The 13,420-nt window shown below is 39.3% G+C and overlaps 1 protein-coding gene across 3 annotated transcripts in view; it reads left to right on the forward strand.

The window, feature by feature from the left end:
• Window positions 1–3,344: 3,344 nt before the first annotated feature.
• Window positions 3,345–13,420, forward strand: part of LOC140948469 (uncharacterized) — a 41,377-nt gene continuing 31,301 nt past the window's right edge. The window contains exon 1 of one of the 3 annotated variants that reach the window (XM_073397712.1): window positions 3,345–3,422. Coding sequence is in view for 2 of the 3 variants with exons in the window: in XM_073397710.1 (XP_073253811.1) it covers window positions 8,580–8,614 (35 nt within the window). In the remaining variant the exon portion in view is untranslated. Of the gene's footprint in view, window positions 3,423–8,537; window positions 8,615–12,165; window positions 12,614–13,420 lie in introns of those variants that run through there. The other 2 variants (XM_073397710.1, XM_073397711.1) reach the window with 2 other exon arrangements.

Below are 13,420 nucleotides of genomic sequence, written 5' to 3' on the forward strand. Positions count from 1 at the left end.
TTGCTTAAAAGCCGCAGGTTTTCGATACGGAAAATCCCCTCTATAGCGCCATCTTACACCATATTCATCAACATATAGTACACTAGTAATAATTGCAAATTAGGGTAGTGCGTTTGATGGGGAGGCCGAGGAGGGGTGGGATGGTGGGTAGTAAGTGGTAGTGGTAAGGGGGTGCAAAACCTGATGGGCTTGTGATATTGGGAAATCAAAATCAAACACTTTTATCAACACGAATATCACCAGCTGTCTTTATTAGTGTTATTGTTTATCCTCCCACTTTACAATTTACTTGGCTTAACCTCTACGTAAAGTACATGTAAGTAACAACAGGTCAAACACTGACTATGACCCTCAGGATATTCCTTTGCACTCTAGGATGGTCAATAAGAGTGGCTAAAAACTGGGATACAGAAAAATTATAGCTATCTGAAAAGTTTAACAGCCGAATATCACTTTAAACCCTTGCTGCGTGACACTAGGCTAACACGACTCACCTCAGTTCAACGCACCCGGAATTAGTGAGATGAAAAGGTCTACGTTTCACTGTTCAATGTCTTGTATATTTTTCAAAAATGGTGACAAACAAAAGCAAATACAACGCTGGAAATAGCTTTTGAAAGCGAAAAGATGTAATTTGTCATAGAATTAAATATGGTCGATCTAAGCTGATCTTGCTTGAATCCATAAAAACAAATACAGTGTGCAGAACGCATTGTTAACATAATATCTACACATCCGATTATCTTAGAATGGAAATTTTCCTATATAAAAAAACTTAATTGAAAACTGCGAGAAAAACTATAAAACAAATCTGTGAACGAGTGTCACAAAATAGATACCAACTCCCGGGTGAGAAAAACTGAACACATGAGATCGACGCAAAATGTGCCAGGCCGGTCCAAGATGGCGTCCAAACCAGGGCGGATAAAGGTAGGGCGGTGAAACGAGCGCGTCCGAGCAAAAAGGTGTGATGCAGTGGACTGGGACTCTGCTTAGAAATGTCGCTTGTTTTCGACTTCGGTCAGGGCTTGCGATGTGGTTTGTACATGAAACACTGTCGCTGAATTATGGCAACTTGATTTGTTTTCTTGCACTTCTTCCTCGTTACTTTGTGCTGGTACGCTGTCTCCGAGAGGCAAATGTTGCTATTTTTTGCGGGAGGTTTAGTTGAATTGGAGTAGACAAACATCTCTTTCAAAGGGTTTCTTTTGTTACTTCCATGACTCTACCACTGAATTATATTTTCGTTCTGCTACTCGCCAATGTCGATGTTATTCCAAAACAAAAACAGCTAAGTACTGTCTAAAACACGAAGGAAAATGTCATCCATGTCATCCATGGCAAAACTAAAAGACAGCAGATCGTGTTTCATAACTAGATGACGTATATTTTGCTGAATGCGTGCAGCTCGTGCAAGGTGAAATTATGCTAATTTCAATCACCATCATCCTTCTTTTTAATTTTGAAAAAAACATCTCATACGTCTTTCTTTTTCTTCGAAACTTCAAAATTAGTTTCCCCTCAGTTTTCACTGTTTACCTTGTTTTGTTTTAGAGAGAAAAACGGAGGAAAAACCTTACAACTAACCTCAATAAATTTTGTTTACATGCGGTTGCCGGATTTGCAACGCATTGCGCGAATCGCCATGGCGCGTTGCACCCGAGAAGCAAAGTTTGAAGAAGTACAACGCCACTATATCAATATATATCAATCTAATTTTTTGTTATGTTATACAAAATTTATCCCTCTTTAACATATGTAAAAATTGAGGTTAAGAAGTGTTAAGCTTTTGCAAACGAAACGGCCAAAGACGATTAGGTGATATTTAGTGGAAGGAGGAGGTATTCAACACTTTCGAATTAAACTCAAATTTTGGCATTATACGATCAACAAGTTTAACTTATAGACGTACAGACACAAACATATGAAACTGTTTATTGATAATATTATGAAACGAATTTATCTTTTTAACATTGTACCCTGAAATTACAGAAAGAAAATAGGATTTCCGGTTCGCAAAAAGAAAAATTTCGCCGGCCTTCAAGCGCACCGGAAGCGCGGAAAGAGCGCTCGTGCCAGTCCTACTCCGCATCACACATTAAATGAAGAGCGGAGCGCTCGTTTCACCGCCCAACCTTTATCCGCCCTGGTCCAAACCGTGAAATCGCCGTGCCATGCAGAACGGTTACCACTTCATGTACGGTACACAAATGGTAAGCGTCCTCCTTCGTCGAACCGAAATATATCATTTCTTCATCATCATCACCATTATTATCACTTTAAATTATTATTGTTATTATCATTACTATTACTGTTATATTACACTTTTTCTTTTTTTGTTTTCTTTTTTCTACTTAAGTAAACTTTTAGTCTTACACTGAAAGAAGCTAAAAGAAACAGTAGAATAACGATAAAAGGGAAACTTAACCCTTCAACTCGATAAAACCATGAAAACGAAGAGATGTTTTTCGCAAAAAGATAAGTAAGGGTTTTTCCCTGAGATCTTAGGGACCCTAGACAAGAGCGACGTCGACCTCAAAGGCGGCTATCAAAATGGTCATACATATACATAGTTCATTCGCGTTTTTCACAATTTATTGTGGTTCATCTGTAGAAAGGAAATTTTGTTGTGTCGTGTTCATATATCATTCTCTTCGGATCATGGCTTTTCAGTTAAAATATTTCATTTTCGAATTTTCGAGTTGAAAGCGAAGAGTCGGACTTCATTGTCACCAGCTGCACTTTCTGGACGTGAATGAGCTACATTCCCGGTCATAATTGTTGAAACGCTTGCGAATTTTTTCTTCCCTCCCCGTTCAATGTTGATTTCGAAAACGTTTATGCCTCAGCAAACGCGCGTGAAACCAACATTGCGGGAAGGGGCAGAAAGCAGTACGTGTGTTCATGAAACGACTATGTTCATGTCGTGCATGTTTTCCGGAAGTGTTCCAACAAATTATTACCGGGATTGAAGGTCCCTGAAAATTCAGTTCTAGAATGCTTCGCCTACATTTGGCACATTGAACACGTGACTTGGTTGATTTACCGGAGTTATCGACAACTCAATAGTATATTCTCGCTCCAAACACATAAGTCGCGACCAAAGGAAAACTAGCTCTGTAGAGGAGAATGTGACAGACAAGAAAATGATATGGGTTTTGAAGATGAGCAAATGGTTCTTGTAGCCTCTGAGATTGCGGTAGCTGAGGTCAGACATTTTTCTGTAACGTTTGGTCCTAGTGACACTGCTTTCGAAGACCACGTGAGCGAAAAAAAGACAGGCTCTAGGGGGCGACGAGTACTAGTTTTAGAGAAATGTAACTGAGCATGCGTGCATTTCCGTTAAGACCACATTTGTGGTACTATTCTATACGCTCTTACCCACAAAATCTTTATAGGAAAGCTAGACGAAAACAAGTTAGGTAAGTTAATGGCCAGAGCAACAGCGCCCTTTTTAGCCTGCGTAAATGGCCTCCTCGCCTCTAGGCTACGGACTAGGCCCTTTTATAATTAAAAAAAGTCTGAGATTTTTCATGTTTCACGTCACGTAACGCTTTTTTTCTTAAAAAGTGTGATACATGCTTGGCTATTTATTTTGAAAAATATGAAACGGCAAACTTATCCTTACGACAAGACGATGAAGAAGTAAACAAAAGAATAAAACAAAAAATATATTTAAACAAATTATTTTGAACTCAGTGGTAAGAATACAAGGAGATCTCGTGCTCATAGAGGACGTCGATAAGGAAAATCTCCTTTAACATTCATCGAGTCTACGTGAACGTTAATTCTGTTAATTCTGGTACAGTGTATACTTATTTCTCATGGGACAATCACGGGCTATGTGACGGCTTTAACAGAAAGGTTTGATCACGCGCCTCTTAACCATTCAACGGAAACCAAGTGGAGGTAAACAGTTGTCGGAGAAAATCTGCTCACCGGGGTTGATTTGAAAAATTCATCAGATATATAAATATATATTTTTGCGGAAATCCTAAACTGCTAAAGTTCAATTTTCACAATCGGCAAATATGTTCACAGTAAGTTTTTTTCGTATTGTAAAAGGCGCATTGTAAAATTATATCTTTCAGACATTAGTGATCATAGAATGAAACACGAAAACATGCGTTTGGCGGCACGCTTACCATATGATCGAATCTCTTCTTCCTAAAGTTTGATGGTCTTTGATTAAAAGTTGAGTTGTTCAGAGATTCCACGTCCGGATTTAAGTAAAATTTTCAGGCAAGTCTATGATCACTAAACCTTCGAAATCCGGAAATTCGTAAAACGTAATCTCAACATCCGTTCAGAAAATATTCGAGTGGCGGGATTTGTATGTCAAGTTTGTTGATTTGCAAATTCACTTAATTATCGCCCTCAGTTCCTTGACCTCCTACGCACGCTTCCCCGCGCTAGAGTAGCGATTTCACGATAAAAAGTGATCTAAAGCATCTGGTATAATTGGATATAGAAATAACTTGTTTTTCGTTTTGATGAAACAAACCAATCATAAATGGAACTGGCTGGATGACACGACAAGCTGTACCCTACGAGCAGGGTTATCTCTCTTGCATGGCTTTAACGTTTGCGAAGTCATTCGCGTGGCTTGTCTGTTGCGTAGTTCAGAGGCACCCAACGACAATTTTTGGAAAATATCTGTTCGGAAGACGATTTGAAATCTAGAATTTTCGGAACATTTGTTGTTAAATTTCTTGCTTGCCTGCCTCTCCTAGGATTTTCGAACCCCGGGTTTCGAACCACCCAAAAATGGTATAATTGCCTATTTTTAACGGATTTTTACCCTAAAAAGGTCACCTAGAATTTTCGGGAACCTTTTGTCTGGCTGAAATTTTCAAAAGGTAAGTTTTGATCCCTATAATTTTCGGATCACTAGACTTTCAGCTAGGAAATCCGAACAGGTGAAAAATTTTTAGGATAAAAATATGCCTATATCTACCCGGTTCAAATACTAAAATACGTTCAACAATGCTATGTTTAAGTGGTTTTGAACTATATTCTCGTTGGGTGCCCCTGGTAGTTGGCTTGTTTACGCCTCGTTTCTCACGGGGCGTAAATAAACCGACTACCCTACAGACAAGCCACGTGGCCACGCGAACGACTTCGTAAACGCAAGACAGAAACCTCTGCTAGCAGGGTAGACAAGCTGGCTACGCCACTGTGGAGTGGCTAGGCCGAGTCAAGATTTGCCGACTCCTTGATTTTGTATGTAAGTATAATGAACAGCTATCTAGTCTATTAGAGCGGTTTTCATTTGAGTGTCGAAAAGTAATTGGTTTTGCACTTTCTACACGATGCGATTGGCTTAAAAGATTCGCGCCACCTTTTCATCCAATCAGAAGTAAAACCAAAGCCAATTGTGACGCGCTCGCATGCATTTTCCCGCACTTTGCGTCAGCCACATATAATTACTTCGAGTTTTGATTGGTTCAATGTATTGTCTGTGTCCTATGTGATTGGCCAGAGTAATTACTTTGGTTTTGGTTTTACGACACTCAAACGAAAACCACTCTAATAGCTTATTAATTCAGTCGTTTTACCTTGCAACAAAAGAGTTGAGAAGTGCAGTAACTGCTCGTCAAAACCTGACTGCTAGACTTTCAACTTTACAACAACCGCTCAACGGCAAGTAGGGCGTGCGGGGACGGGGTTTAGGTCAAGTCTAAGAGACAGCAGATGTCACATTGTGGGGGACATTTTGGGCGTGACACTTAAAAAATTATGCCGTTAACACAGAGATAAGTCGGGGAATGAGACGGTGGAACTTAGTTGGTTCCTGGTCGTCTATATTGGAAGGTGTCGCCGAAAGCAGTGCACCTATTCTCTAGCTCAGTTGCACTTCGTAAACTCGGCTGGGGACAGTGGAATCTCTCGGACACTTCTGTAAGTAGTAATAGGACGTACACCTCTGTAAAACGGACACTTATAGAGTTAGTCCCTGCATTTCTTTACTCCCTTTATTTCACTCTTTATAAGACGGAATCTCTCTTACACGGACACTTAGTGGAGGTCTCAAAGCGTGTTAACTTTATAGCGAACCAACAATTCATGAATCATAAAATAGCAAAAATAGACTGTAACCAAAAGAGGGCAGCAACTAAATGATGAAGTACAGTCAGCTGCCTCTAAAACGGGCACCTATCGGACAAGCACTAAGTAAATATCCGTCCGTCATATACAGAGTCAAATTAAGGGAGTAAAGAAGCCAGAGAACAACTACATGTCCAATTTACCGACTCGAGGTGGCGTCCCAAGAGTAGACTGTATAAGGCACTGATCATGAGCCGTATGACAAGCTGAGCGAACTTTTCTTGGGGAAGTTGGGAAGCCAAAATTGACCTGTGAGGCCAAGTAGAGCATTTGAACTAGCTAGCACAGAAGGACACAGGTTAACCGGACCCCTGATTCGATAGATTAGACCTTGGATTTCCCCGATCTTTCAGTGCGCCCATTCCTTAGCTTGGCACTACAGCGCAAAAGCGTACAGCAAACCAATAGTTTTTGAATCATAAAACAGTTATGAAAATAAACTATAAGAGGCTGAAGAAGGCATAATCAGAAAGATTACGACAAATTGGGCAGAACTTTTCTAGCAATGCAGTAATTGGCCCATGAGATTGGCCCAATTCAGATTTACAATTTAATATTCTCGCTGCCCACAAATAGCCATGAGGGCTAGTCTAGGTGGGCAGTGTCTAAATAAAACAAATACGAACTCAAGTCAACAAAAGTAATTTATATAAATTGTACAAATGGTTAAGAGCAAAAGAAAAGTTACCTTAAAAACAATGCTGAGGTTAACTGGAATACAGATTACAAATCAGAAACTTAAAAGTACACTATAAGATGATTGCAAAGATATTGAGTGGGTGAGCAACGGAAAATTTTGAATATGTTGTATTTTTCCTAGTAAGGTAGGTAGATCAAGACAGTTCTCTTTGAAGTAAGCAATCATGTAGTTTTCTTTTTAAAGCTATGCTTTTGGAGTTTTCTAATACTGGGAGGTATGCAATTCCATATTTTGGCCCCCAGTCTTGAAAATTTAATTAATATATAATTCGTGAGTGCTCACGTCTTGACGAGTATCTAGTGTTTTAAGCGTGTACTTGATCAGTAGTGTTGAATAAACGTAAAATATTTTGTGGTGCTAAATTGCTTGAGCTGCGCATGAAAATAGCAACTGATTTGAAATAGAGCATGTTTAGACGTAGAATTTTAGAGGACAAAATATATGGAATAGCGTGAGCTGTATAGTGGCCATGCAATTAGGTACGTACATCAAACGGAGTAAACGAAGGGCAAGCTTTTGCAGCAAAAATAGTTGGTTCATGAGTCTTGGCCGCTTGTCCCGGACGATCACAGGTTCGCCTGACTCTTGATAGAAGAACTCGGAATGTTTTTACTGACGAGTCGCTGGTGTTAATGGAATTGAAGAGGGAAAACATTCTCATATGATAGTATATTGCAATTATTGGTTAATCCGCCAGAAAAAGGCTTAGGGAAACAGACCAGCGATAAAAGAGCTTGCAGGCTGAATTGTGTACCGGAAGGAAGAGGCTATTAACTGATTAAGTGTTAAGTTGGACTGAGATTATGTTTCGGCCTTTAAAACGATTTGCCGTAGTGAAGGACTGGAGCTCATGCATGTCCGCTTTTGCACTGAGCCTTCGACTACCCGCGATCATTCCCTCCTTATACCTTCTCACGGAAAAGAGGATTTCTTTGGAGTTCTTTTTTCCTTTTTTTCGCAAAACAACTAAAACTGCTATTACTAAAGCAACATCAAAATGAACAACAAAAACGCTGATTGCAGGTTAAGACTAACGCCAGCAAATTAATTAAGGTTATCTGCAGTCACGATCGTTTTACGCCAATGTTGAACTTGTAAAGCATAAGTCAGAAACTCAGGAAACTGGCTGCTCCCAGGCTACCTGAATGGCTATTACTTCATTCTACAAACTTGTTCTAGTTCGACACTTTATCGGGAGCAACTACAGAATACAAGGCCATATTTTCAGGCCTTAAACAGAAGTGGCTCGGTGGCTCGGGTCACAGGTGTTTAAAGAACGAGAAAGATATAAGACATATACGTATAAGACAGACATAAAAAAGACGTAAAAGTGTAAAATTTAAAGAGCAAGTAAAGGTATATATTTTAGTGGCTCGGCGGCTCGTTGGCTGACTTCAGTCGAGCTTTTATAGTTTAGTGGCTCGACGGCTCGTTGGCTCGTCATTGAGGACTACCGAGCCACCGAGCCACCCCAACGAATATACCTAAAAAATTGGCCCTGTATTCTGTATAGTTAAGCCCTTTTGAGATTTTCACTTTTCAAGATAATATATACGTTTGATCATTTTTAAAAAACATACGCTATTCAAAAAGTGTGTCCAAGTTACCGTAAAATTTACATATGCGAAGAGTACGTGAGGTTCTGATTTCTTGCGGTTTTTACCACGTCCGGCATATTTTCTTATGTGCCCTCCTGGATAGCCTTACCACTACAGATCGGAGTCCTAGATTGATCATATAAAGTCATCGAGAAAAAGTCGACAAAATAAACATGCTTAATGGGAAGTGGCTGTGCGCATCGGAGAGGTATGGTTGCAGAATAAGCTAAAGTAGTAATGGAGGTTATAAAATACAGTGCTTTACTTGTGATACGCTTCACTGTTACAAACGTGATTCGGTAGCTTGTGAGATGCGTTTCCAAGACGTATTGCGTCAGTCTTTACAATAAAATCATCGATTGTTATAGCTCAGAATCGAAGAGCTCAGCGGGCAAGCTTTTATGTACACTGGAGCGTGTTAGCGCAAGCTACGTTATCCGGTCCTTAAATCTAAGTCTGTTTAAAAGAGACAAAAGGACAAAAGAGAACAACTGAAATAGGATCAATCAAACAAAGTAACGGCTTAGTTATGCAGCCAAAATCGGCCAGAAATCACTGAGAATCACTGGGCTTCCAAACGGTATACACACTCTCTCTCTCTCTCGAATCTTTCCTCTCCAGCACTAAGAAACGGCACTGCACCAGTTAAACGGGGGTTAAACACTTGTAATGATTCGTGATGATTCGTGTTTCATTACTCCACTTTTACCCGCTAATCTAGTGACCTTTTCTTAGCTATCATTCAGGACTCATTTAGTTAATATATATATATAATATTAAAACCTGTATACACGGAGGGGGCGAGTTAACACAATTTTAGCACTGAACTACAACTTCTACTCAGCACAATTTGCATCACTTCATTTGCGCTTTACAGAAGTCAGTTTCAGCCCCGGGTCTCAGCCAACAACTGATAAGAAATGAGAAGCTTTATTAGTCACCCAACAGCCTGCTTGCAGCACAGTTACTATTAAAAAAAGGCTCAGTGGCGAGCGACTGGCCGGTGAAAACCGGGGATTATGAGCCGAGAAAAGAGAGCAAGATATAAATAATAAATAGAGGTAGGAAGTTCCAGCTGATATGAGGTCGCACTGGTAGGCAATTATGATTCTGACATTAATAATACTCATGGGCAGCTGACCCTAGTTTGTTACTTTTTAGTTTTTCTCTTCGTCGATTTACTGTCCTTGATTAGACAGCCTCAAAGAGAACGTTTGTTTAAGTGTTCTGTTTAACGCTTCTTTGACTGTGTGGTCAGTTGAGTGATAAAGAAGGTGTCATGCGATATAATTAACACCTTTTTGGCTGTGCATCAAACGAAGATAAACTTAACTTTAGTACTGCTTTGCTCTCAGAACTTAAGGATGCCGCTAGTCTGAAACATTTTAGCCCTGGGTTTTTCACGCCATGGCATACCCCACAGAATCTAAGTGGCACAGCAGCACGTACACAGCAAACGTGTTGTCGTGACTCCTTGTCATTACTGAGTTAACGCATCAGGACGGCATGAAGGACGCTCGTGTGTGACAACTGTGACAGGGCTATCACTTACGTGTTTTGTCGTGATCGTCACTTGAAAATATTAATGTTTTCTGGTCTTTTACAAATAGATCTGTTTAAAGGAAAGTGAAGTTTGGCGAAAAGTTATTTCAAACAAAATTATTGTCACGCTTGTCACAAAAGGTTTGCCTTCTTCTTCCCTCTCCCGTTAAGTTCACTACTATTCTGTCATGGTAACTGTGGTTATAATATGTGGTGAAGCAGTGTCAGGTCACTTAATTAAAAAAAAAAAAAAAACAACAACAACAAAGCCTCCGAGAGAAGGAAATAGCTGATCCAGCATGAAAAATCTAGGTTTAATCATGCAAGCTAGTAATACAAAATCTGTTATTTTTTTCAAAAACTTCATTAAGTAGCAAAAAAAAGTGCAGGGAGAGCTCATCGCACAAGATCCCCCCTTTATTATATAATATCAGTGCCGGCATAGGTTGGTTAACAATAAAAATAATAAAAAAATAAAGTAAATTGTTTTCCTTCAAGCACGTAAAGAAAACTTTAGAGACGCACAAAATTTTTTGTCTTAGCGGAAATCCGTGAATCGCAGAACCTCGCCCAGCAGATTTGAAGCTAACGGCCAGAGGTTATAAGGAAGAAAGGAGAAGAAGCCAATAGAGAAAAGAATGAAAATATATGAACAACAACAACAACAACAAAATACAATAAACAGGCAAAAGAAACAGCAATAATGTTCAACAAGCTGTATTCTAATGGCTGAAAGTTACTGATTATTCAGTAACTAAATATTTATAGCATGAGCATTGAGGTTTCACAAGGTGTAAAGAACACTGAAAGAAGACCGTCTACTGATACACTGCGGCCGTACTTTGTGAAAAATCGCCAGGGCCCTCCCTGCACTTTTTTTTTACTACTTTATCGTTTTGATTCAAGTTGTTCTTTGTTGCTTTTTCAGTTAGGCGGAAGACAGACCGGCGTACAAGCGCATTCTTTTCCTTTTTTATGCTTGAATACTTTACTTGAAATCACTATTGACAGTTATTAATAGTTAGCGCAGCTCTTGGTTACCTGGTTACCTACATTTCAAGACAGGTCTAACTGTGACCTACTGGCTGACACCAAACCGTTTAACTCAGACCCGGAATTCAGACAAGTCAGTGACAACTGATTTGCAAAGATACAAAATAGCGGATCGATGAGTAAACTTCCTTAAAATTACTAACCGTAGAATGAAGGTTAGGGACTTTCCCGAAGGTTACAGTTAAAGATTGTGTAACTATTATACTCATTTATGTCATTCCTTGACGGTAATTTTATGGTCGTGACCAAGCACAGTAAAAATCTTAAGACTTCCCGGATACGTCCCTTTAAGTTTGCGCATCGGCGACTTGTAGCTATTTGGCCAGTTTTTTTCTTTTTTTCTTTCCTTTTTCTGACTATTGCTTCTTTTTTATTCAAGTGACGTTCTCCGTAGTTCGATCGCTTGTTCTAGCCACCGTCTTGCTGTTACGTAATAAAACACTGATGCAGATTGGCTTCCAATACTTCAAACTGTAACCTGCATCACATGTCAGTATTGAGTCTCAGTCGACAACCTTCGAGTTTTTTTTTTTTCACTTTTTCACAGGTACAATTGAGCTAATACATTTAAGATTTAAATTTTTAATTATATTTCGAGGAGGATATTTTAACAAGAACAACGAGTACTCAGTGATATTTATCATCTGGGTGGGCGTTATGAAGTTATGCGTAATATAGTACGGGTATACGCTTTTAATATATCAACGCAAAAGGAAATACGTTCGCAAGGTTTTTTAGCTTCAAGCTCTCAGCCGATTAGTAATTATTTTGCTTTGTGTACATTTCGTACACTTATGTCCTCTCACTAACCCTAATGAGTCATTTTAGAACAAGGTAGATGTCTCTATCAGTTAACATGATTAGAACCAATAACAAATGGCGAAACTCTTGAAGATCTAAACCAAGGAGATAATTAAACGTCGAAGGTGAACAATTATGTTCACCAGACACGCGATGCTTTGTAGAATAACTCACAATAATAAGATACACGCCAACGCTTCTTCACTAACCATAAATAGTTATTTCTCTGAATTTTGCAAAAAATATATTTTTTCGCTCTTACACCGCGTTTACGAGAAAAAATCAATTGAGTTTTCTCGGACATCCGGATTTTCTGCTTTTCGCGACGAATGAGGGAAGATCCATTTCCGGTTATTTCTTGGCTGGTTGATTGACAGGTACTTTAACCAATGGAAATGCCTGTTATGAGGTGTTGAGATCACGTGGGGTGTGAATTGTGCGTCACACAGCTGCTCGAAATCTCCAGATTTTTAGCGGATGAAGGACTTCTGATTCTCGACTGGTTTTGTTTGGCTGGCGATCGAATATGTAGGAAAAGAAAGCGAATCTTCAAAGGCGCTGACTTCCTCTCCAATTGTCCGAGGAATCACCTTTCTCGTCTTCAGTGCTAGAATTTTTGACCGGGTGGTAATTGTTCCTTGTTTCATTCGACCATACTAGTGTTGATGTTCTTTCGTAGACTGGCGAAAACTTGTAATATATTGGGCCCAAGTTGGTCGCTTTCCATTGGACTTTTCCGTCCTTCGAAGCAAAGTGAATCAAGGTCTACTTTGTGAAGCTCAATTTTTCGCTCTGGAGGAATGTCTTCGGGGTAAGTAATGGCAAAATATTTTGAACTTTAATTTCGTTACGAGTTAAAACTTGCTCACTATACCAATATGGCGCTTGGGAGGAATGTCTGTACGTGAAGTTTGTAGGCAATTTTGTGGTAAAACTTCATAATAGTTTTATTGGAAAAAGGCTGTAACATAGGTAATGGCTGTTCTGTTGCTTAACCTTAGTAAAGGGCAATGTATTCTTGATCTTGCTCTGGAAGGTTTACGTTAATTCCGTGTTCAGTCTCTGCCGCCCCCTCACCTATTGGCTACAGAACTGTAGGTAAAAGAACTTCCGCACTTTAAAGTTTACTACAGATTTCGTGAAATATCGTTTGAATATAATATTCAGTCTACAGATCTTTAGCAGAGTAAGCCGTATTTTTGGTAATGATTTCCCAGACATCTTGTCGTAAAGTGTACAGTTTCGAATCCCATCGACTATGGGTTGCCTTAAATTCCCAGCGTTTCAAACGTCACATCGCCGAAAATAATTTCTGAAAGTTGTTAAAATGATCTATTCGATTCTAAACATAGAGAGATGCACTTGGTATTGCTTGTGATTTTAAAGAGTTAAAACCTTTTGTTTGTGGCTTTCGGACGCGAACTGCTTATTCTTGGGTCTAATATTGATGATTTAAATTGCTGGTTTGTAATTTCATATCCAACAGAAAAGAGAAGAGAAGATTTTCTGATTTTTTGTAATCGGAAGTTTTGGCCACGTTTTGGCTAGACATGTACTAAATAAATCTAATTCACCTTTCCGTGCCATTGATCCACTGTTACTACTGAACTCGCCAGTC

Source organism: Porites lutea, chromosome 9, assembly GCF_958299795.1.
Source record: "Porites lutea chromosome 9, jaPorLute2.1, whole genome shotgun sequence".
NCBI classification, from domain to species: domain Eukaryota; kingdom Metazoa; phylum Cnidaria; class Anthozoa; order Scleractinia; family Poritidae; genus Porites; species Porites lutea.